This window comes from Clarias gariepinus, chromosome 13 (assembly GCF_024256425.1).
Source record: "Clarias gariepinus isolate MV-2021 ecotype Netherlands chromosome 13, CGAR_prim_01v2, whole genome shotgun sequence".
Lineage (NCBI taxonomy): Eukaryota > Metazoa > Chordata > Actinopteri > Siluriformes > Clariidae > Clarias > Clarias gariepinus.
In genome coordinates this window covers 27,020,499-27,046,932 of record NC_071112.1, presented here as the reverse complement: position 1 = coordinate 27,046,932, position 26,434 = coordinate 27,020,499, and the positions used below count along the sequence as shown (strand labels likewise).

The window sequence follows — 26,434 nt, the reverse complement described above, 5'->3', positions numbered from 1 at the left end:
CTGTGCTGTTTCGTGTAATAAACACATAATTACAACTAAAATTTAGCAAAATAATAAATAAATTACTGGCCCAGGGCTCCAGGGGCTCACCAATGGCTCCATGGTCACCAGTGAGTCTAATATATATATATATATTTAAAAAAAATTCCCCCAGACCATTGTTCTTGCATCTGTATAATTTTATTTTTTATTTTTTACCCCTCCTGCACCTCTTTCCTCTCCTGCATTATGATAGTCCAGGAGGGCTGCGTTCAATAACCACAGTGCAAGAGTGCGTGTAATAGTATAGCAAGGCTGTGTTCAATAACAATAGCACACTCATGAACATATGATTAGACCTTTCAGAGTGCAGCCTGGTGCTGAAGTGAATTACAAAATAACAGAAAAGATTAAGTTAACACTTTATTTCAGAATATTTTTTGGTTGGTATTAAACTTATTAACGCCATTAAGTCCTGTATTTCTTTTCTTTAACCATGGTAGCTTTTAAAACTCATGGCCCAGTGCCACACTACCTAACACATGTGACATAACATGGCGGTCAGAGTTCAGCTTGTTAAATCAGCATGGCTACATGAGTTCACCCGGCTATGATATGAAAAGGGTTACATTTTACCTCTAAATATTGGGGGTTTAGATTGATTGATTGATTGATCCCAAAGGGAACGTGTAATGTTACAGCATCCAGTTCACATAATAATATACAGCATTTAAGCAGCAAGCGAGAATTGCAGTGGGGAAGGGAAAAAAAGGTTACAATCAAGGTGCATGAATGAACACTGTTGACATTTAAGGTGCATTAATGAGGTAGAAATTGTGTCAAGTTTAAAGTGCATTATAAAGGTAGAAAAATGCTATCAAATAATATATGAATATGAAAATACTGCTTCTATATACATGTGCATGATGATTGTATACACAAATGGGAATGAAAATGCTAAATGTTCCTAAAGGTTTGTTTGTTAAGAATTAATTGTCGTACAGTATAAGTTTTAATTATATCTTAGGTAAATAAAAGCTTAGATTGTGGAGAAAACATTTACTCGAACATTTCAAATATAAACTCAGATAGTTGTGCAGTTTTTGTCTAATGGTTTGTGTTGCTGTGTGTGTTTGCGCAGCTCTTATCAGAGGCGGCTCCAGGGCGAGTCCGGATCGTCCACGGAGACGTTCTTGCGTTCGGGATGAGCTCGGCTTTTCCAGCACACCTCGCCAGGAACTGGGACGATGGTAAGACGGGTTTCATTTATTTATAACAAATGTGTGAATACTTGCAAATTCATAATTTTATTATGATGCACTTTGTGTCTGTGTGTGTGTGTGTGTGTGTGTGTGTCAGAGCCTCCTGATCTTCACATAATCGGGAATCTCCCCTTCAGCGTCTCTACTCCACTCATCATTAAGTGGTTGGAGGAGATGGCCGACAGGACCGGCCCGTTTGTGTACGGACGCACCAGACTCACTCTGACCTTCCAGAAGGAGGTGGCAGAGGTGAGAACACCAGGGGTGTTAATAAGCTGAATTCTGATTGGGCAGGTTGATTTAATTCTCTGTAACAGCAGCTTTGATCAGGTTAGGAAGAGCAGGTTTATATTAATGAGATCTGATACGTTGTTGTTTTTAAAGTAATGCGTACAGTAAACACTTTGAATTAAAAATGCATCATACAGTAAGGAGGATTGTGTTTATGCATCATTAGTCGGAGGAGTGTCTGGTGTAACAGTCCGAAGTACGGCTGGAATTTGAGTGTTTTCGCACCTTCAGGACAGAGGAGCTTCTTTGTGGTTTCTCAGTAACATAACAGACGTGATAAGAGAGAGAATAAAAAGAGGATGGTGAGGAAACAAGGGTTTATAACTGCTGTAACACAAGTAAGAACAAAAACTAACTCATTTCACAGACGCTCAAAAGAGTTTAACATTATTATAAACTGATAAAATGGACATTGTAGTTCTTAGTCAAATAAGTAAGTTTCATATCAGGGCCCTGGGATTATTTCCAAGAACACTTTAACCCAAAGACTGATTAAATTTGGTCAGCGAGAATACAGTGGTTCCGTGCGTAGGAACTGTGAATATAAGTAGATCATTGTTTAAACACGACATCATCAGTGCAGTCAGTCTTCTCCGAGGGGGAGCATTCTGTTACACAGAAATAATCTCACAACCTCTGTTCGTTTTACTCATGTTTATATTTAATAATCATGCATTGCTGGTCATTTTTTTAAAAAAAGGGAAAAGGCATCACATATTTGGTTTGCTTTTGTTTGGTGTTGAGCGACTGTAATAAAAATTCCATGGATTAAGAGAAGAAATTCTCCTTAAAACTTGGAAAAATGTTTACAATTAAAACATTTTTACAGTTAAAAATAATAAATCTAAAATGACAGAATTTAACCATGTAGGAAATGATCAGCTTGTTGGTTTCATTGAAACATGGAAAATTACTGATATTATTGTTACTATTATTGTTACTGTTATTTTTATTATTATGTCTTTTTATACACGCAGTCTTCATTTTGTACTTAAGGGTGTACAAACTTTTGCGCTCCACAGTCCAATGCAGCTGCACAGAAGGCAGAGCTCAGCTCCGGATCTCTGGCGAGGTTTATAGCTGTAGGGATTTTTTCCTAGTGTTCTGATAAGTCACGATTATCGGGTGAACTAATTAATGCTAATTACACGGGAATGTTCAAATTAATGAGCTAATTTGATCCTGTTTGTTAGCAGCCATATGTAACGCCTTAGTCTCTCTCTTTCTCACACACACACACACACACACACACACACACACACACACACCAACCTATGGAGAATGTATTAGATTGCACAGACGTGAGGAGGTTTTCACCCATTCTGGTTAATAATGCAGGTTAGTGTGTGCGCGTGTGTGTGCGTGTGAGGAATAAACCAGCGTGTTTGGTGCAGTTCTAGTGCAATAATCAGTGACCGTCCCAAAAACAGAATCAAATTTCATTTGTTAAAGCATGAATCACACACGTTATACACAATAGAGTTGCAAATTGCTCAGCTTTTTTTTTGGGATCAAATTTTTATTAGTTTTATGTAGAAAGGATCATATACAATAATGTACAATCTCAGTCCAATCCTCCAAACGCCCACCCGCTCCCACCCCCCAGCGGTCCCCCGAGTCCAGGCCAACTTATAATGAAATTGCAATCAAACGAAATACAGTGCATACACTAATAATAAAAATGTTAATATAAAATGCAAATACATAAGTCCAAAATACAGATATTGTATGTGCAATACAACAAACTAAGGATAAGCAGAGTAACATGTACAGTAAAACACCAGAGGTTTACAATTTTCAATTATATCCAGAATTGCCATCTACTGTCTTGAAGTTTTTTATTAAGCCATCTGCAACTGCTTCCCATGCCTCAATGGTTGAGGCTCTAGCTTTATTTATTCTGGCTGTTGAAAGTTCTAACCTTACTATATCATGAAACTGAAATAACCAGTGTCGCACAGATAAAGTGGGTGGAAGAAGCCATCTCTGAGCAATTATCTTTTTGGCCGATGTTAGTCCTGCCAGCCAAATTTTCCTTTGTAGTTCTGTAAAAGCTAGGCTAGAGTCGTCATTTAGGAGAAGTACCACTGGTTGCACTGGTATCTCTTTTCCTATCATATCAGACAATACTGATGAAATCTTTTCCCAAAACTCGTAAACCTCCTCACATTCCCATACCATATGCATAAATGTTCCCAATTGCTGGTGAGAACAAAGATTGCAGTAGGGACTTTGCGATACTTTAATTAGGAAACGTTTATTTGGTGTTTGCTCAGCTTTTCTTAACTTATAGTTGAACTTGCTAACAGTCAATGAATCCTTTGTAATTAATAATGACGCCTTTTTTTTTTATTTTACGTTTAAATTAAACAGATCTAGCAGCATAAGTGCATTTGTTCTGGACAAAACCTCCGGACCAATTAGAATCTATTGTGCAAGTATAGAAAACAAGTAAAATACAGTTATTGTATCTTTAGAGTGTAAATAATGGTAAATAGTGTCATTGTGGAATATGATGATGATGCTTATTGTTTTTGTTCTGCTCCAGAGGTTAACGGCAGGCACTGGAAGCAGACAGCGCAGTCGTCTGTCCATCATGGCGCAGTACCTGAGCACCGTACACAACTGCTTCACCATCCCCGGCCGAGCGTTCATCCCCAAACCTGACGTGAGTATCTGCTGTTCGTCTCTATCTTTCCCGACAGAACGGTCTCCTGACACTCGCAGTACATCGTAGCGCCTGCAGGCCTTCCTCTGAACAATCCCACATTCCTGCGTTTACAATTAGACCCGCGTTTCCCACAGGCTCTCATACAGCTGCATAACTGCAGGGGTTTGATACGGAGCCCCTGCGGGATTGTGAGTAACACTCTGTGAATTCCCTCTCGCTCCTTCTCAATGTCGTCCTGTGAATATTTAATCTGACCCGAGAGAGATGAAGAGGAGGGTTTTTGCATTCTTACATGTTGCCTATAATTATTTCATGCTGCTATTTATGAGTTTCAGCGCAGCCTCTAGGTTGCTTTGGACTCTCGCAGGAACCAAAGGGTTTAATTGTGATTGTTCTTTAATTGTTAAACACCAGTTATAACACAATTACTTTGTAATAGAATTTTTACGGGCTGTCTGAAAGCTTGAGGATGGATTAATCTGGCCTTGGGAGGTAAAAGATTTTAATCTGGTTTTGAAACAAGTCTGAAAAGTAATTATTCTGGAGCACTTTCTTTTTTTCAGTATTAATTAAAGAAAAATTCTGTATTCTGAGCCATGAGACATGTTTAAAGAGAGTGATGTGATCTGTGATTGTGTGCTTGTTTTTTTTAGTTTAAAGCTCTATTTTATTTTTCCTGTAAGATGAAGGGGCTTGTGTGATGTCAGATGGGACACTGGTGTTGTCATTGCTGTCATTGCCGGGATGCTGGACTTAAAGTCCCAGAATGCAGTACAGCTATATCTGAGACTCGGTTTAGTTAGTTAGTTGTCTGAGAGGTGGCGAGTCTGATAGTGTTGATGGTGATATGAGTGTGAAAGGTCAAGCTGAGAGATGAACAAACTTCAACACTAAATCATCACTCTCTTTGGGTGGAGCTGGGGCGAGGGCTTAATCCCACCGCACTACGATTGGCATAGCATTGTGGGTAATGTAGCATTAACTCAAGTAAAAATAGAGCAACATGATGAAAGCAGTTAAACCTCTGGCAATCATTCCTTAAACATCTGGCTCTTTTGTGCGAGTCTGTTTACACATAATCAATTTTAATCTTAATCTGAGTCAATCTAGGCTTATCTTTTACCATATGCTTCTTTAAAAAGTTTAAAAAGATAGAAGATTGAAATAAAATATAAAATTAAAATAAAATAACATAAAATAACATAACTGTACAGAACAAAAAAATATGTGTAAAATATAGACAAATAAGAACAGTTGTACTATATATATGGAATATATATTCCAGATATATGGAATTTTATGGACTTTTTTCCCAATCGGTACATAAGTCTGGACTTTGACTAGGCCACTTCAAGACCTTAATTTTGTATTATTTGAGCCATTCAGAGGTGGTCTTGCTGGTGTGTTTCGGATCATTGCCCTGCTATGTAACCTAAGTGCGCTTGATTTTGAGGTCAGAAACTATTGGCCAGACAGGTTTTTGGTAGAGGGCAGAATTCATGGTTAGATCAATTATGGCATGTTGACCAGGTCCTGAAGCTGCCCCAGACCATCACACTACAACCACAATGTTTGACTGTTTGGGTGTTTTTGTTTTTTTTTTTTTTTTTTCTTTTTTATTGAAATGCTGTGTTATTTTTATACCAGATGTAATGGGACACACCTTCCATAAAGTTGAGCTTTTGTCTCATCACTCCACTATTTGCCTATATGCCCATGTTTGTTTTATTGCAAATGTGAGACGAGGATTTGTATTCTTTTGCTCAGCCGTGGCTTTTGCCTTAAAAAGTCTCCCATGGGTGGCATTCTTCCCATAGTGCCAGGTAGAATTGGAAAGCTTTTAATGAGTGAAACCATCATTTAAGAACTGCATTTTTATTTAATTGGGTTAATTGGGTTATTAATTGTGAAATATTTAAATTTGTTTCAGGATCTGGAGCTCCAAGTGTGACATAAAAAAATATATATACTAAAAAAAGTGACATACATATTAAAAAAAAAACAGGCAGTTGGCAAATACTTTTTCAAGGCACCAGATGTTTTAAACAGATATTAATTCAGACTTGAAATTTATTATACCAAGAGTTTAACCTGTGTGACCTCTCAATGAGGGCTGTCCTCACTGTGTGTACAGGTCAGTCGTTTCTGCTTTATTGATCAGTAGCGTGCCGCCGCGGCGCCAGGACAATGTTGTTGTAGCTGGAAACAAGCAGGAGCAGATCACGCTGTTCTCACACTGCTTTCTTCCTGGATTAAGGCTGCTGTAGTGTTTTAAGATGAGTCTTGTGTTGTGTGATGCAATGAAAGAGAGAGAGAGAGTGTGTGTGTGTGTGTGTGTGTGTGTTAAAGTTAACCGCTCTGAATACTAAAGATGCAAGCCATTCCATCACAGAGTGACCCTGGAGCAGGTGTATTTATAAATGCATGACTTTACTGATGCTGACGAGCTGCTAGACGTGTTTTTAACGTGATGTGCTTTATGACGTGTTTCACTGCTGCAGGCTCCTTCTGTCACATTGAGTGACTTTGTCTCGTCCTTGAGGCTGCTGTAGATGCTGATTGGCTAAGAGGTGTGTGTGTTTGTGTGTTTTGTGTGTTGTGTGTGTGTGGGTGCAAGAGAGACCACAACACACTACATTTCCCCCTGCACTCTCAACCTATGCTCCCCCAAACAAACACAAACACACACACACACACTACTTGTACACACTACAGCAGCTGCTCATTAGGGCTGCACTAGACATTGTTTGTTAATCATTATTACGATATTGATGTGTACAATATTGATACAGTTTAAAATAAATGAATATTAAATTAATATAGGAACAATAAATTAAACTGAAAATGAAAATAAACCCAAGAAACCAATAAACTTTATATTAATTATTGTTCATTTCTAACACAGAGTCAAAATGCTTTGAAATAAATAAATATAATAATAAAATAAAAAAGAATAAACATCAGCAATTAAAGCCTATGAATAGAGAGCATCTACAAGTTTTAATCACTAGAATAGAATTTTCATAATTTAAAGAATATCAAATAATTGTATAAAAAATAATATTGAGTACAATATAACAAAGTGCAAAATATAAATACACAGTATAATCCAGAAATATGTAGAAATTATCTAAAATAAAAGGCTCTTTAAGTGGTTTATAATATTATATAAAATATTTTCCATCATCCATCTCTATATCTCAGTTCTCAGAGTTTCATGCAGAGTTTTGTGTTCGTCCACAATAATCTGTGAGGAACCATTTCATTGATGAAGCCTAAGGTGCTTTTTTTTTCTCCACATTATAGTTTATACTTTATTCACAGTTTATTAATGTCATTATGTAATTAGTTACATTTACTTTTGCAAAAAAATTTATTGACCTGAAAAGGAAGAAGTAATAAGTTATTAGGATTTCTTAAAATAGTTTTAGATGTTAATATAAGCAACATCAGTGTGTATTTAAATAATTATTAAACAAAAGTTTTAAAAATAAATAAACTATGAAGGTATTTGTATTTATATGATATTACCCAGCTGTAATCCTGACCAACCTCAGGCTTTCCTGATCATCAGTGATGTAATTAGACTGTTCCCATTGCATTTCATATTCCCAGAGTGTTCTCCTCTCTGTAATTGTAAAATATTCCTCCGTGAGGCGCTTTAGAGTTTGGACTGAGCCTCCATGTCTGTGTTTCACAACCGCATGAATCATAAGAGCGCTTCAGGCTTATCAGCAGCTTCTGCATCCAGGCAGCAGTGCTTCAGAGCCAAGATGGACATACGCTTTGTGACCTGACCCTGCAGCTCTGTCTCCTGGCCCCAGTCCCCCACCACACACACACACACACAAAAGGGAAAGTAGCCAGAGATAGATTAACGACTGAGATCGATCAGGCAGCAGACCGAGGCGCGGAGAGGTCCTGACGAATTTCTCAGTCAGCTCCTCTTTCACCACAAACACACATGTGCGCGTGCACACACACACACACACACACACACAAACACACACTCATACGTACACACACACCTACCTCATGACTCTGGGATCACAAGCAACACTCACCAAAGGTAAAATATTTGATTAACTGCAGATTGACGCCTGGTGTTGATTTGATTTTCTAGGTTTTAGACCTGCGTTTGCACCATACAGTAAATGTGTTTTCATTTATTTAAAGCTTCTATATGCATTTTTCTGGCCCTGTAATTAGCCCAGCATATACAGAGACCACAGCTGATCGGCCCTGCTCGTTTTTACAGACAACTTGAGTGTTTCCTCTATAATAGTACAGGCGTGCCGTGCGCCATGCCAACAAGACCCCTGCCATAGCTACAGTTTAGGTAGTTTTTTAATTTAATATCATCTGATGTACTGTAACAGGGGCTGCATGGTGGAGTAGTGGTTACAGTAGCGCTGTGGCCTCGCACCTCCGAAGGCGAGGGTTTGATTTTCTGGGTACTTGGTTTGGGTACTTCGGTTTTCTCCCAGAGAACAGAACTGAAATCCTTGCTTCATTAGAACACATGCAGTCTTACGGTATTTTAGCCATTTGCAGCCAATCTGCGTGCCAACATAAAAGCCAGTCAGGTGTCTTAAAAATCCGTTGCTAAATTTACTATAACACCAAACATATTTTTTTCTGAGTTTATATTTTCCACAAGAAATTACAAATGAATTTGATTACAGAAAAAAAATGATCAGCACTACCCTGTAGTGCACTCCTGGTAATTACCCAGCAAAAGTCTTGTTCGAAAAATAAACAACCAGAAAATTATATCGCATGGAAGATTTTTAGAGGAAACACTAAACTTCAGTGCAAAATGGTGTGTTTTCCACTCATTAGATTGTGTCCCTAGTTTAATCATGTATGTTTAATCAGTAATTAAAGATTATATTTTTTATTATAAAACGTGTAACCTGAAAGTGCTATAAAGTGCTTTATTTTTAATTGTTTTTAAAAGTGGTGACTGCTAACGATGGATCCTGCCCCAGGTTAGATTGTGTGTGGTTTCTACAGAAGATCAGCAGGGCTTAACTGTTCTCTTCCTTCTATGTGCAGAGGTAATTTCAGGGCAAAAAAAAATGCTTTGGATGAAAAATTTAAATTTGTTGTATGGGATCTGTAAATTTAAGTAATGCTTATTTATCACTCATTGGCTAATTAGGGGTGTAATTTGTTGATACCACAGGATCAAATTCTTTATTGTTGTGAAAAGTTGGCATGCAGACTTTAATAATTTGACATCTTTTTTTTATCAGTAACAGCCTGAGTGAATATAAACATTTCTAGTGTCTCCATCTTTATTAAAACAGATTTATAGCAGGTTTATTCCCTCCCAAGTGCATGCACACGTAATAAAGTGATCATACAGAACAGATTTCTGATAATTATTTACATTACACTTTTTTTTAACTGCTTTAAAAGGTAAATGTGCTTTAATGGTGGAGATAAGGTCACGAGATAAAGGAGATGAATTGCTAGTGTTTAAATTACAGCTGTAATTCAAGTCTCAAACAGCAGGGGGCACAAAAAGTTACAAACTGCTGCTTTAAACAGATCTTTTGAGTTTCCATAAAGGAAAAGGAACTTTCCATAAGTCAGAATAGAACGGTGAGCGCCCTGGGGACCACACGCCCGTCATGATAAATGGGGCCAGATCTAATATCTAAATGGGGTCAAGTGAGGTGTCGGGGGATACAAAAGCCTGTGGCTGCTTTTCCTTAATATATCAAGTCTCAAGGTTAAATCTAAAAATAGGTCAGTTTAAAATGAAGTGCTTTGGAAGTTGGCCACCTAAACGGTTCAGCAGAGCAGCGAGCTTAATCACGGCCGAATTTCTTAACGTCCCAGCTGAGAACGTGGTTCTGTTTATAGACCTGAGAAACGCCGGTGTATTGTTTTCTAATCATCAGTAATCTGAGGCCGGGTGTTCTTGGCTGGGCAAGGTCACGGCGAACGCTAAGCACTAAATCCTCATAATTCAGGCAGTATCAGATGAATATTCAGTAATTTACAGCGCGGCCTCGGTGTACACAGCCGCCCTGGCTTCTGTAATGATGTCTGGAGTTTATTGCGGAATTGAGTGGAGGGAGAGAGTAATAAATCTCACTCCCCATGCCTCGGGACAGCTTGATATGAAAATTACTGCTTGTTTTTACTCTGCTCGAAGTCCACTGCAGAACAGCAGGACACTCGGGTCTGTGTGTTACCAAGAGAGCGAGAGAAGCGGTGCGCTGTGGCGTGTGAGGCAGATGGCCATGTGTGTGTGCAGGGGTGTGTGATGCTCAACACCTCCCACCTCGTCTGCTTATTACAGAAGGTTTAACACTGCAAAACAAAAGCGTGTTTACCCACGCCTTCTTAACATCCCGGAGAATTTTTACACCGCGTGCACAATCAACCCTCGCGTTTCGCTGATAAACAGACCTCAGTGCTCTGACTGCAGATATTCCCTCCCCATAAAAAAACAACACAACATCACTGTTTATTACTGCATCTTTAATGTGAGGTTTTCATAAAAATGCGTACGTTTAAAAAATATAAAAGCCCTAGAGCAGTGCAGCAGCGCTGTGTGTGGAGTGGTACAAGCTGTGAATTGTCAGATAGGATTCTCTCTCGGGTCCATCGTGCCTGTCTCAGCAGTTTACAGCCCACCAGGCAAGGGCAGGATCATCAGTCTTGAGAGAAGTGCCCTAGGGTTAGTGCTGCTGAGGCATCAGGGAAAGGTCAGAGAATATACGTGTGTATGTGTGAGAGAGAGAGAGAGAGAGAGACACACACACACACACACATATTTTCAGCTATATTCTCCTATATCATGCCCTGTCCTGGTTGAGGAAGGATTGCACGGCGCATCCTCATGCTCGATGTTAAAGCTGATGCAGATTAGAGCAGGATTGGTGCTCGGTTTCATCATTCATGCGCTCATATATCCGAGTCATTTTGCTGTTTTTTTATCCTTGGTGACCGTACAGCAGTCTGCACAGTGGCTATGTGTCTTTACATCTATGCTCCTTTAAGTCTGTGGTCTGTGTAATCACTGATAATGAGAGAAGTTCTGTGAGGAGATGTTTATGTAACATTTGGAAGGGCGTCTCCAGTGTCAGAGCTTTTTAACAGTTAAAGTAAAGCTGCAACTTCTCAGACATCTTCAGGAGAAAGGAGTTAACGCTTCCTCCTGTTTCTCAGTAATTTTTCAAGCTTTGCTTTTATTTATTTATTTTTGGTTGGTAATTGATTTGTCTTTTTAGTGTTTCATAGACTTGAATATAGTTTGAAGTACAAATGATGTCATTCTGTAAATAAATTGCCAATTTTGCTGTGGTATTAGAAACATCGGGATCCTTTGTTAGGGGAAAAAAATCAGCATTGAGATTATTTATTATGGTAAATTTGCATGGCGTCAGCTCTTGTTAAGCTCTACCAGAGAAATCATGACCAGAAACACTGCATTGTTTGCAACGGGAGAAATATAAATAGCGCAGCGTGAAACACTAAACAAGTCGAGTGTGTTATGTAATTCCCATCCCTTAGGAAAAGATCCAGTCAGGCTTGTTGGATGCTCACAGACGTTTGGGCAGGTGCACAGCACCTACCTTGCTAGAGTAAAGTCCGTCCACCATCTTGGCATTCCTTCCCACTGCTTCCTTCAAGATCAGACCCCTCTCTCACTAAACACCATGAACAGAACGGAGAGATGTGCACGTGTTGGATTTCCACATGCTGTTCAGAGGAAGTGATGAGGAACGATGCCAAGAGGTTGTATGGACTTCACCCACAGGACTTCAGTTATAAACTGTAATTAGCTACACACCAACTTGCTAATATATATATATATATTTAAATATAATATGTGAATTTAAGCTTTAGATTGATGTTTTTGGCCCAGAGTAAAGGTTACTCAACATGCCCGCTCAAATCAATACAGTAAGAGATGTTAAAACATTTTAGCTTTAAGGGACACTTCTTTAACGAGGAACCTCCATAATGACACTTGCTGTTGCTTCCCTGGACTTGGGACTTTACCTCCATTCACATACACAACGAAATATTTTATATATAGTTGTAAATGGTCATATTTTGTCCCCTGCAGTGTCCGTTTTGTATAATACACATGTAGGTTTGTTATATTGAGTGTTGGTTTTTGTAACTGGTTCGAGGAGGTACATGCAACTGGCTCGATTACTCATTTGTTGAAACAGCTTCACATAGTGACGCAAAATCCAGCCAAAATGCTCTGTTTCATGCCCTAAATGTTAAAACTTTTAAGCATGCAGCGTTTATAAGCAGCGCAGGATGCGACCTATAGGCTTTATCAGGCTTTTCCTACTGTATTGATTTTAAGCAATATTTTCTGCATGTTTTAATTAATAAAATTTTTGTATATTTGCATATTTAATCCCAATTAGATTATTTAGAAAATATTATTAAAACAATCTTTTTTAAATAGTTTTAACTGAGAAAACTCCTCCCTTTTTAATCCTGCTGTAATCGTAGTCCTTCTGTTTTGAGCTTTTGTTCTTCTCAAGGTTTTTTGCTCAGATCATTGGGGAGCTTTTAGACCTTTGCACCAAAGTCTGGTGTTAAACTTGCAAAATAGTTCAATTAAAGTAAAAAAGTTTAACTGGGAAGAAGTTTCATTTCGGTGGCGGTGTTTAAAGTCTCTCAGGATTTGAGTCGTGATCCGTCGCTGCTGCAGTGTATCTCAGAGAGCCATTAATCAAATGTGGGTTAAATACACAGGACTCTGCGATTTAGACTTTCCTTGTGAGATTTCAAACTTGTTTATTTTTTTAATAATCGTATCTAGATGGATGTTTGTTTCAGAGAGGAAACATGAAACCTTCTCAGTGTCAATATTAATTTAAAGCGTAATTAGGCTGAGGAGTAAACCAGCCGAGGTACACACCACTGGTATCCGTACGCCGTGTCCTCGTAAGAAGGAGCCATTTATAACACGGCTTGTCGAGTTTGTCTGCTCGCCATAGGGCACATTAGGCTGAAAGCGGGTGATGAGACATGGCAGCTCTGTGAGGACATGAGCAGGACAGCTCGGGCTGTGTGACACGGCTCAGGGCCAGCCAATTTTAGCACCATCAACACACTCTGGGCTGCAATGTGCTGCAACCTGAATGACTAACCTGCTGCTCCGTGGCTCACTGACGCTCATTACGCAAACACACACACACACACACACACACCTTATTAGTGTCTTCATGTGTACTGATGAGGAACCCAAAAAAGATTATCTGCTCTCTGCTACCTTAAAGCGGCAGTATGTAACATTTTCAGAGGAGCCATTTCATGGTGTTTGGGCATTTTTGACAGTTTGTTTGTTAGTTTTTGTTTGTTTGACCTCTTGATTAGTCAGGCCGCAATTTAAAGGGAGGAAACAAATATGAAGGACAGAGTGGCGTTAGAAACATTTTTTATTTCCAATATTCCAAAGGTGTTGTGTTTTTTTTCTTCTTTTTTTAAAGACTTTCCCCACTAATAGCTCAATAAATTAAATTATTACTGTAAAAGTGGTTTCTTTTTTATGCTTCTGGACCAGAAAACTGAAGCTCCTGGTGTACCTGAATCTGCTAGCGTCAAATTACAGAGCAGTTTAGTTTGCAGTGGGAACCTGGCTAATGTTTTGCAATTGCAGTTTATCTTCCAGGCAGCAGGGGGCTCTAAAAACATCTAAACTGTTCCTTTAATCAGGTGGAAAGACGTGAGGACTGATTTAAAAATAAAGAAAGGAAAAAGAAATGTGTCTATAGGGATTAAAGTAGTAGTAGACTGCACACTGCACTGCACAGTGTGATGTGGGGAAAGAGCAGAGGGAGGAAGAAAAAAAAAAAAGAGTAAACATGGACAGTTGAAGAGGAACTGCATCCACAAAATAGTTTTATTTAAAAAATAGAACTACTTGCACAAGCAGACTGAAACAACAGCAGAGTCACACATGAAGCTCATTTCTCTGCGAAATCAAGAAGTGCTGAAGCATCCACAAAAAAATAAGCTGCGTCTGTTCCCCCAAGAACCATTCAGTTAGCCACCAAACGGCACCGCGGCTCCGCCGAGCTCGCCGCTCACTGCGCTAACGGAAGGTACGCTGCATAACACGGGTTTACATTCGTGCCTGACGCACTCTGGACACGCTATTTACACACAAATCTGTTTTTATTTCGCAATATTTGACCAAAACATCTGCAATCATGTGGGATTACACGAGTAAAGGTGTAAAAAAATGCGTCGTCTTCTTATAAAGAAGATTCACTATATAACATGCCTGGGTGTTAAAACTGAGAACTGCATATACTCATAAATATTCTCTTTAAAAGAAAACAAATCAAACTGCCAAACTGGCCAAAAGATATATCTGTGTATCTATTTGTAAATTATATATTATAAATTATATCCATGTGTAATAATATACTGCATCACAGAACGTTGCAGAAAGAAATCCCAAAGCATGAGACATATTTAATAAAAAGATCCTGAACGGTGAATATGGCTCATGATCATGAGATGATTGCTTTGTTGGAGTAGCACGTCCATGTTGAACCTGACGTGCTGCCAGGTTTGTTAAACGAATCTTTACATCAAATAACAGTACATATAGGGTGTGTGTGTGTGTGTGTGTGTGTTTATATACGTATTTGGCACATTCACAGCTGAAACAATAGTAGTGTACGGGCAGATCAACAGAAGAAAAAAATATTGCATCGTGTAATGCTCGTCATTATGGTGTGAGCGCTGGCACCGTGGGCTAAGGGGTGGAGTAATCCGCCCCAGGAGGGCATCTTCGTGCCCACTCAGCACGCCCACGGATGCCTGCGGGAGGGAGAAGCTGGGCAGAGCCATCTGCTCGCCTGTGGGAATCTGCTCGAGAGGAAGAACGCACTGTGCCATCCATCAGTGCCAGGGCTCGCTTTGCCAGCTCAGAGCAACATAGAATAAATTCCTTGATCACAGCAGAGCGAGAAGGCATGGCGATGACGAAGGCTCAAAGAGCAAACACACACTCCTGTGTCATTAAAGCATCAGGAAATGATGGTGATGGGATGCAATAAAGATAGTTTTTTTTTTTCCCCCCCTTATTCCAAGGTAGCATCCATACCAAAAACAGGGGTGCCAGTACTTATTTACACATTTATGGTAGTGACTATAGTTGAAAATTCTGTGCTAAATCTTTTATAAAATAACTAGCATAAAAACCCCTTGACTAGGTTCTTTTTTGGCATAGTTATCTTGTTAGCCTTGTTCACACCTTCGCATATGGACTCGCCGGGAATGAGGGCTGTGTGAGATGATGAGGATGAGGATGAGGGTGGCACTGAGAAATCGCTGGAGCTTGAGATGAAGAGCGAGCTCCTGCTGGTGCAAATCTGACGGCAGATGCACTGCTGAAGGAAACCGGCCCAAAATCATAAAGGGAGAGAAAATGCGTCGGTGCCAAGCATCGTTATCAGCGGCGGCGGCAGCACTGCCATGAAAACTCCACCTCGTTAGAATATTTGTAATATTCTCGCACACAAGTGTGTCCTGGAGGAGTCTTAGGTTTGCTGAATGAACCCGAGTGGACTTTTAAACAGCCGAACACACACACACACACACACACACTGTTTCCCCTCTAGCTCACTGACTCACGTAGACCTCCAGACACACATACACATATTTGGGTGCAGGATTCAGTTTCCATAGCAGTGACTATTGACGTGGGTTTTAAAAAAAAAAAAAATAGCACACCATGCAGCTAACTGTGTGTGTGTGTGTGTGTGTGTGTGTATGAGAGAGAGAGAGGGAGATAAAGCAGTAAACAGCATGCACTGAGCAAGCCTAACCAAAAAAAACATACCACACATAGAGACATGTTCTGTTGTGTGTGTGTGTGTGTGTGTGTGTGTGTGTGTGTGTGTGTGTGGTATCATTCCAGACCCGGCAGATCCATTCACTCTCTAATCACAACCCACCCACCCCCACCCCCAACCCAAAATACAACTGGCTGGCTATAATGTTTTATATATTTTTTTCTGATGTTTAGGCACAGGCAATGTGGCTACGACTCAAGTCTCTACCAGGCATTCATTCATTCCGCTGCATTATGCGCAGGCTCCGGACAGCATGCTGAGGCAACTAACGTATCAATCATTCCATCATCCTATCAGCTAACAAAATAAGACAAGAGATTTCATTAGTTCCACTATTACTCAAACGGACAGGGCAAAAGAAAACGAGGGAAAACAACCACTGGCTGTATCACACTATTGCCTTTAGGGCAGTGGTTCTCAGCCCCAGTCCTGGATGAAAACTGCCCTACAAATGTTACTACTTTCTCAGTGGCACTCCTGATATAACTGATCAGCTAATTAACAGCCTTCCCTTAATTGAGGTGGGTGTGGTAGAGCAGGGAAAACACAGGGATGCACCAGGCAGTGGTCCTCCAGGAATAAGGTTGAGATCCTCTGCTTTAGGGGACGTATTGCCATCTTACTTTGAGCAGACGATACAGAAACATCGTTAGCAGCTAACTGATTGCTTTTCGTTTCTAATCTTTGGGGAAGGGTTCATGTCTAGGGATGCATCAATACCGACTGGTATTTTTGGTCCACCACGCCGTTTATTTACTCATAAAAGGCGTGTCCCAACGATACCAAGTGACGTTATGTGACATAATCCTAGTGCATGTAACAATAGACAAAATGGATTGACCTCTATATGGCCAATCTGAGAAAAGGAGGAACTACATCATTTTCATAAACACATGGAGTTTAGCGCAAGGCAAATAAATGTCTACAGATTTCGCTAGATACGTGAAAAATAACAGTTCTTTAAATAACAGCACAACGCTACCAGGCATCGACAACAAGGAATTTCGATGCAATGAGACACAAACGTACATTATTTAGTGCAGACGCTTATTTTTTAATAAAACATGCTAACTGTTGTAGCTAGCTAATTCACACCATTTAAAATCTGCTAGCTGATGTTATAAATAACTACTCTAGTTGTGTAAGTGCATGAAAGTGTCTTTTTATGGCCACAATTTTACCGGGGAAGCATAAACATCGCCACCTGTTGGTTGATACTAAGGCATTTGCTTGTTATTCGGTATCGATGCACCCCTAGTTATGTCTGGAGGGGATTTCAGTCTAACTAATCCACTCCCCTGGAAATGCTCATATACAGGAGATCTGCGTTTTATTTGTTGTCTGCTCACTCCGACATCGCTCATCAGTTTGTGCACGACTTGTCCTTGCTAAAACTTTGGGAATTCCTCTGCCATTTTGTGCTTGTAGAAGAGGAGAAAGAGAGGACAAGTGTGTCGAAGTCATTGTTTCCGTTACACGTAGTCCTGCAGACTGTAACCCGTCTTATTATCCAGAGGTGAGAGAGTGCAGTACTGGTGCTGGAGCTGGTCTAAATGCTGCTGCTGGAGGAGCTGCTGCTGCTGCTGGAGTAAGAGTTTATCCGGAGGCAGCAGGACGAGATCCTGAGGTCCATGTCGCTTGCCTGGACACGACAGGCAGAAGATGAAACCGCTTGCCAAAAGCAAACCAGACGACACGAACGCGACATAGATCGCACCGCCCGGTTCAAACTTGTTGCTCTCAGGTACATTGGCATCCAAAAAGCTGGAGATGACCTCGTTGGTGTACCAAGACGCAGGCACCAGACACAAGAACCCAGAGGCTACGAAGCAGGCTCCAGCCCCCAGTGCAGCGTGACGTTTTGCTCTCCTACCGCCACCCCAGTGCGTGCACTTAAGTCCGAGCGACGCCAGGCAGAGCCCGAGCGCAGCCAGGACGCAGGACAGCACCATGGTAGTGCGTGCCGTCTGCAGGTATGCAGGAAGTGCCAGTACGGAGTACTTGAGCGTGCAGCTGAACATTCCCGTGCTGTACCAGGTGCAGTCCATCCACAGGCCCTGCATCTGTGAGATGACGGTGATGATGCTCGAGCCCACGTCTGCGCTCACCTTCCAGTTAGGAAGCAGCGTTGCCACCATGATGCCCAGGATGCCCAGCAAGGCCAGCACAAAGCCGAAGATCTGCGTGCCTGTGGACGCCATCTTGACCAATCTGTCTGCCTGGACACAATTCACATGGGCGCTCTTCTAGGTGTCCTGTTCTCTTCAGCACCAGCGCCTTCCTGAGGAAATAAAGAGAGAGCTGAATGAGTGATGGTGTGAGTCCACTGCCTCCTCCCCCTCCTCCACCTCCCCCTTCGGCACTTTTCCCTCACCAGGAACAAAGGATGATAAACGATAGAGTCTTGCTCGTTAAAGTAAAGGGACACCCTGATCATTTTGGTGGCTATTTTTCTGCCCATCTTCTGGGAAGGAGGTGAAAGAGAGAAATGCTGTTTTTAAAATATACAGCATACCTAAGCGGGGACAAGATAAAAAAAAAGGTGCACGACAGGGTTCCATGCATACACAAAATGCAATCAAATAAAGTAACTGTACAGCTCTAATATGCAGTTCGATGTCATTTAAAAAGCTCTAAAGGCTGAAACACGCCGCCGCTACGTGTCTGGAGTTCAGAATGATTAAATGAAGCATGCAGCTGAGGTGAATGATTTTGTTTATAGGAAAACAACATGAGGCTTTAAATGCATCCTTACCTCGGGCTGATGCAGCGCGACACACGCGCGCGCACATGCACACCGCAAACACAACAAAAGCACGCGGTATGAGCAGCGCTGCGGGTTTAAAGCGCACGGATACAGCATCCATATTCTCTTCAGCAGCAGGAGAGGAGAGGACATCCCCGATCTCTCTCTCTTTCTCTCTTTCTCTGTCTCGCTCTCTCTCGCTCTATCTCGCGCTCTCTATCTTCCTTACACACACCTTCTCAGATCTGCGTCACGGCCACCGCGAGCGCAGCCTAAACGCTCTGCTGTTTTGCTCCTTTATATCTCCGACTCATACTGAAAGTGTTAGCACTCAGTTGCCATGTTGAGTCAATTCCCCCCTGTGCTGCAGGGCAGATATAAACAGCCATAGTTATAGAAAGAATATTGAACTCTTAATTATTTGTTTAATTAGTTCATAATTAGTTTAAATCTATTTAAAAAGTGACATTTGGTGTAAAATGTCTAATCTAATCTGGCAACCCTGCTTTGGACTGTTACAGAGAACTATTACTTTTAATAGTTTTTTTTGTATGTAAAATATTATTTTTGTTCGCTTTGCATATGTGTGAATGAAGGACTTATGTGTTTTTCCATATATATGTGTATGTATTATGTAGCGTATGTAAATGTAATTGATTATAGCACAAAATGTGTTGCCCAGTTCATGTGTGAAAATGATTCTTCATGCTCCCATGACGAAAAACGCCACTGGCCATTCAGGTCATCAGCTGACTTCATATTATTGCCATATAATGTTGCTGAGCCTAGACCTGACCAACTAAAACAACCCCAGATCATAACACTGCCTCCAGAGGCTTTTGCAGTGTCAAGTCAAGTAGGCTTTTATTGTCACTTCAACCATATACAGTTCAATACACAGTGAAAATGAAACAACGTTCCTCCAGGACCAAGGTGCTACATGCAACATAAATTAACAACATAAATTAACAAAAAAAAAATAACTAGCTAACTTGGAGACCTAATTAGCTGGCTAGCTGGGACAGGACAGATTAACATTTTAACTTAAGAATTTAGGGGGCCACTTTGCATGATGAGTTTCCCATGATTGGTTACCCTGCCACACCGATCACTCTGAAATACCATTTTACCATTGCTCCAAAATCCAATCAAAAAAGGATGTACAATACAGAATAGTTCAACGTCTTAAAATTATGTTAATTTATGCATTTAGTACTTGATCAGGGCTATTTTAAAAAGAAATGCTGCATCCCTGCGGTATGGCATGCAGGCAATCATCCTGTGGCACTGCTGAGGCGTTATGGAAGACCAGGTTGCTTTAATAGCAGCTTGTCTGTGTTGTTGGGTCGGGTGTTTCTCATCTTCCTCTTGACAGAAGCCCTTAGATTCTCTTTGGGGCTCAGGTCAGAAGAGTTGGCTGGCCAATCAAGCCCAGAAATATCACGGTCAACAAACCAGTTAATGGTAGTTTTGGCATTGTGAGCAGGTGCTGGAAAAGGAAATTTGCATTTCCATAAAGCTTGACAGAAGCATAAAGTGCTCTAAAAATCTCCTGGTACAGTAGATGACTGCATTGACTTTGGACTTCATAGTAAACCAACATTCACAGTGAACCAACACCATAGATGACCGCTGAATATTGAAACCTCACACTGCACTTCTAGCAACTTGTATTCTGTGCTTCTCCTTTCTTCCTCCAGACTCTTGAACCTAGATTTCCAAAATTTACTTGTATTTGAAAATAGGACACTGGACCACTGAGCAATGGATCAATTCTTTTTCTTCTTCGCCCAAATATGATGCTATTTGACGTGGCTTGATGCTAGGAATGCAACATTCTTACCTGCATTGATTTTTCACAAGCTGAAATAATTTTCTTATTAGCATTTATAATGAATATAACATAGACAGTCCTTGACCGTACATCTGTCCAGATGTTTGAGATGCTCAGTCAGTGTCTGGACCTGACACCTTTTTCTCTACTGTTCCAGGTGAGCTACGTTTGGTTTAATTTGAATCTCACAACAAACCGTGTACATGAATATCTTTTTATAAAGCAGGGGCCTGAACTCTGAGCCACTGCCCCTCCCCTTTTCCATTTCTCCTGCGCAGAGGAGGTGCTTTATACGACCTTGACTCATGAATGACAAAGAGGACGAAGAGAAAGAGATAAAGCTCACTCTGGGCTAATTTTATAATGGACAGCATGACCAACATACTGCAGCTAGTCTTAATTTCATTACTTGACTTGGAGCACGTGTGCGTTTGTGTTGTTTGTACCGGTCGCTTGAGCCTTCAGCGCCTTGCTCTTTGCTATTACATTCATCCCGAATCAATACATGTAGTAAACCAAACACAGGCCCTAGCAACAGCTCACACTCGTTCCTTCTGTTCTGCTGACCTTCACTTAACGCGTTCTCAGGTTTCAGCGGCACAAACGATGTCAATGTTTTTCGGCTGACATTTAGTTTTTTCACTGTGGAACACCTAAGGCAGCGTTTCTGAATTCTCCAAACTCCTAAAATAGTAATTAGTAGAAATCCTAGGTCTGCTATCAGAACAATTCATAATACACAGCTGGTGTAAAAACTGACTGATGATGTTTTTGTTTAAAGATTTAAAATATATTGTCTCAAATTACTACAAACAGACACAATATGTAGTACATGAGTCGTTACATTCGCATCTTTAATGCCAACATCACTGCAGTCTGGGCTTAAAATGTTGTAAAGTTTTTTTTACTACTACTAATGATAATGATAATAATTAAACACTGTTACGTTTTGTACTCTATATTCTATACATTCATTTTATTTGCATGAGTAACAGTATAAGTAACAGTTGATAAAAATCTCCTGCCCTGATACAGTTGGGAAGCTGTGAACTAAGGGCTGATTCTGCGGGGAAAATAATAAAATAAATAAATAAAGGGAAGTGAAGTAAACTGCTAACATGCACCAGGGGAGTGTGTAGGATCGCAGTAATATTAAAAGCTCGCTGCTCTGCTTTTATCACCTCTTCTCCACAGCTTCACTGGACATTGTAATCCTTTCTCTTGATTCCATCTAGTAGTTTTATGTCCAATTTGCATTCGCTTTATTTTCAGGACATGATTGCATTTTGTCGCTCGCATCAAAGCCTTTTAAGTTCAACAGATTCAGCTGAACGTGCAGCTCGTCACCTGAGACCACCCTTAAAACGACCTTGTTTCAGTGTCCACGCCAGGCGAGCGCCCTCGTTAATATAGATGCAAATGCGTCGCTATTTGTTGCCTGTTTTATTGTGCAATCTTGTATTTCAAATATTGAGTTCACATTGCACTCGTAAATAACATTTCATTCACTTTCTCATTTAGAAAAGTCAGTTCTATTTAACTCCTCCTCGCTTCAAGTTTCTCTTAGAAACGTATCTCAGCTGAGATCTGCAGATATCAGGCGACACTTTCGCTTCTCCTCCATGCCTTCGGGTGTCCTGGAACTCAGCCAGTACTTTTTATTTATATATTTTCCCCCTGCAAACCAGCAGGAACTGCAGCACATCCCTTCTTTTTTCATCCATTACAGCATAAGCATTTGTGCGTGTGTCTTTGGGATGCGCCATTATGATTTATGCAGGACCATGTTCTCACTCTCGTCAGTTCCCATGTTCCTCCACAGGATACTGAATTGTTCGGTTCAGGAATGCTGGTTTTGTACTCCTTAGGGATTTCCACCTCACTTTGGTCATTCCCAGTAACAAAAATGACAAATTCCTCTTCACACTGTCTCCCGGCTGAAGGCGAAAATGGATGAAGGGACCCTGAGGATTATGTGAATGTGATGTAGATATTATTAACCAGAGAGAGTGTGAATTTGGTGGAATCTTGGCCCGGAAATGATTTGTACTACTATTATTGGAAAGGATCTGTCCTGAATTATTTATATTTGCTTATAGTCCATTTTATTAGGTACACCTTCGTAGTGCTAAGTTGGACTCAATATAATTAACATAGAATAAACAACATGATGATAAATATTCCTTAGTGATCCTTGTCCATATTGAGATGATATGATGTTAGTTTGATAGTTACTGCAGATTTGTCAGCTGCACATCAATGATGGGAATCTCCCGTTCCACCCGGTGCCAAAGGTGCTCTATTGTCTTAAAGTTTCTGTGGATTCCATTTTAGTCCAGTGCACTTAACAATAATAATATTCAACAAACCCAGTTTGCGACAATTTTAGCCTTGTGACATGGCGCATTATCTTGTGGTCATAATGGGATAGATATGGCCACCAACAATACTCAGCAACATTGCGTGGCAATAAAGTGAGCTGATCCAATTCAATTCAATTTTATTTGCATAGCGCTTTTAACAATTGTCGTTGTCGCAAAGCAGCGTCACACAATCATGGGTTTGGTGCATGGGCTAATGACCTAAATGCACTAAATGACCATCAGGTTATTACATAGAGTTTTTCCTTCCCTTATAGCACAACCATATTTCAGAACTCAAATTGTGAAAGAGTGTTTCTGGGAGCATCAGGAATCATTTTCACACATGAACTAGCCACCACAGTGTGTTATAATCAATGCTTAAAGTGAATAAATGAAATCTGGTGTACCTAATGATGTGTGTACAGATGGTTTTCTACTTATTATGGTTTGACTCTCATATTTGATAGACATGGAGAAACTGTAGTTAGAATTTCTCGAACTTGTGCAATATGCAGTGAATATCCACAGCTCCCAGTCAGTCACGTGATCATGAGCGCAAACCACTGATACCTGGCAGCGTTGCCAGTGTAAATAACATAAAATACTCAACCTTTTATGGGTAAACATACAGGTTTAAGGGGCACCAGGTTAAGCTGTGATGTTCAGTATTAAATGTATTTTACATTTTTACCAACAGTATTTCTAACTTGCCATGTGGGTCCATTATGATGTAATCGCTTCATAAGTCAAGGTGCACCTGTAAGAGTAATTTGCATAATTTATCATGTTTGAAAAATTGGGCCTCAGTTATTTATGAAACAATTCTTTTGTATGTTTTTTTTAGAAGCATTTACAGTAGAAAAATTGTGTTTTATGACGGTATGTTTTTTAGTATTTTAGTGTATCTGATTTCTGGTCCTGAGTTGATTATAATGTATAATGCATAAGGAGACTCACTAATGTGACCTCGATTGATCAGCTTCACATTGTCTCATTAGCGACGAGCTACTTCGCTTTTAATACACGGTTTACACTCGCGCTGCAGTGGACGATCTGCATTACTGGAGCTTTCAGAAAGCACTAACTCACTATTAGGACATTTAGTTGTTTTCAGCACTCTGTGACTTTTTTCCTTATATGGAAATTTGTGAGAAAGTCTACAGTAAATGCACAATGCACATGAACATTTATAGATAATAGGCGTTTATGTGGGTGGTTTCTTCAGTGTTTTCATCCTCTTATACCACAGCATTTTGCCTACTGTTAAATTTTTATTCATTAGAAAAATATAAACAGTTCTAACACGCTTGTCACGCCATATCCTAATGTGTGGTTGTGAAACAAAAAAATAACTAGAATCGAGAAATGAAGCTTGACAAGTTATTTAAAAACACACCAGTGTAAAGATAAAAAACGTACAGCTTTATCTCTCTGACTGTTACAAAGCGCTGACACTAGAGACTCCTTCCACTAATGTTACACAATTCATTTTCTTTGTTGGATAACATTCTTTTTAATCATGTTATTTAAGTAATCTAAAAATTATTTATTTGACTTTTTTTTTTTTTTTTACAGAAAATGAATCCGCATGTTTATCCAGAATCACTGTGGTAGAAGATGAATTATTTGTGTTTTTTACATTTATTATTTTGTTTTCTTAGAATTGCATTCTTTAAAAAAAACATTTATAAAGAACCGAAGTAAATGAAGTGGCTGCTTGTAAACAAGTTTAGTAGATTTAGAACAGTTTTAGAGACTAAGAGATGAAGTTTTATTTAGTCCATCTTGTAAGATTGGCATTTAATACAGGATGCTTGTCATGGATAAAACAAAAAACCTGTAATGTGGTAAAACAAAAGGACACTGAATTAAACAGAGACAGAGAGAGAGAGTGTCTCAGGCAGAGTAACGAGTCCTTCTCAGAGTTATGGATGACTTCAATGCAGAATATTGTAAAGGCAGTGACGGCAGCACAGCATTGATTTAAGATGAAGGTTTTTCATGTGCTCGGGTTATCAAGAGAGGATTAATGGCGAGAGAAGGATATATTACCACAAAGAGAGAGAGAGGCCATGAAGCTGCTGTGTCATAAATCACACTCCAAAGTGACTGTGACTGTACAAATGGCGGAAAAGCTGCTGCATATAGTATAGTCGCAGAATCTCCCCAATCCCCAACACACGCACACACACGCACACCTACAGAATATATATTGTGTAATTGAGTGCAGGAGAAAGAATCCTGACTCTATAGGAGGTCGAGAGCTGCCTTTACTGCTCTGGTTGATGCAGAAACAGCTCCTTAAATAAGCATTGATTTTATTGATGTGTCGTTTCCTAATTAAAGAGACAATGCCGCCTGTGTGTGTGTGAGATGTTTTGCTTCTCGTATGTAAGTTGTAGGGAGAAGTGCAGAGCTGATGGAGGGATTCCTGCATCACTGCAGCATGCAAAAGTTAATAAAGAGCCGGCGCGGACGTGAGCCACCAAATCAACAGCTAGGCACTTACCACGGCCGTGTTCTTTTCATTCCTCTACAGACTAATTAAATGTTCCTTCATGCCTTCCAAATTCCTATCGTGCCAACACAAATTAAAGCTGGAGGCTGAAATGAAAATGAATCGCCTCCCTCGTTCAGCAGTACACAACACGGTTGTGGAGAGAAGCAGGAAATCTGCAGACCTACCTGTTTGAGATGGAGTTGATGACGGTCGTCTTGACGCTACCATGTCCGTATCTGTCCTGAGGTTAGTCCTCAATCTATCCACCGGGAAGAAACGATTTAAAAAAAAAAGCCCATATGGTGCTCTTCATACGCGAATGAGAACATCCAGAAATGTACACTCCTCTGCTCAAGCGCTCGCTCGTTCTGCACGGTTCCTTTTTTTTTCTGCTCACTATGAGAAAACAAGCCGTGCCTCGGAAAAGAGAAAGAAATGAAACGGTGAGGGAGAGAGATCTGAGGAGGAGCGCGGCTCTGCTCTGCTCGCTCTGCTCTGGCGCGGTTACTTCAACAGTTTGTCATATCAGCTTAGTGCTGACTGGAGGAATTGAGAGAGAGAGAGAGAGAGAGATGAGTCAAGGCCAAATGTTGGTTCACCCCCTCACAAATCCCAGCATCAGATCCATCCAGAACATTGCTGCACCTGGTTTGCTGAAGGTAAAAACATCACAGTATTTCTCGTTTTTGTTCAGATGTGTCTGATTTTGCGGCGATTCTTAGCAGTTGTTCTTTTGTTTTCGCAGCTCTTTCAAACAGGTGTTACTGTGGCAACTGCTGCGTCACTGCCTTCCTTTTCTACCACTCACTCTATCCTCCAGCTATCTGTCCATCACCCGCCCTCCATCTCTCCATCCCTCCCTCACTCCCTGTGTGTGTGTGGGAGTCATGCTTCACTGTGATTGTGTTCTCCATACTCATGTGTTTTTAT

General features: G+C 40.3%; 2 protein-coding genes across 4 annotated transcripts in view; one reads left to right on the top strand and one right to left on the bottom strand.

Annotated features, from left to right (window-relative positions):
- Positions 1–26,434, top strand: part of tfb1m (transcription factor B1, mitochondrial) — a 32,216-nt gene that overhangs the window by 1,753 nt on the left and 4,029 nt on the right. For both annotated transcript variants that reach the window (XM_053509896.1, XM_053509897.1), the window contains exons 4-6: positions 1,121–1,229; positions 1,339–1,490; positions 4,081–4,200. In XM_053509896.1, the coding sequence (XP_053365871.1) occupies positions 1,121–1,229; positions 1,339–1,490; positions 4,081–4,200 (381 nt within the window). The remainder of the gene's footprint in view (positions 1–1,120; positions 1,230–1,338; positions 1,491–4,080; positions 4,201–26,434) is intronic.
- LOC128535832 (claudin-20) lies at positions 17,267–26,318 on the bottom strand. Of its 2 annotated transcripts, none has more exons than XM_053509898.1 (2): positions 25,690–26,318; positions 17,267–18,342 (listed from the first exon to the last, which is right to left on the bottom strand). In XM_053509898.1, exon 2 carries the CDS (start codon positions 18,260–18,262, stop codon positions 17,534–17,536), a length of 729 nt encoding a protein of 242 aa, XP_053365873.1. In that variant the 5' UTR covers positions 18,263–18,342; positions 25,690–26,318; the 3' UTR covers positions 17,267–17,533. The 2 variants fall into 2 exon arrangements, with proteins under 2 accessions (XP_053365873.1, XP_053365874.1); XM_053509899.1 differs by lacking the exon at positions 25,690–26,318 and adding an exon at positions 18,817–18,969.

Excerpts from the sequence above, each read along its gene's own strand:
- LOC128535832 (XM_053509898.1), bottom strand. The coding sequence starts at position 18,262 with ATGGCGTCCACAGGCACGCAGATCTTCGGCTTTGTGCTGGCCTTGCTG.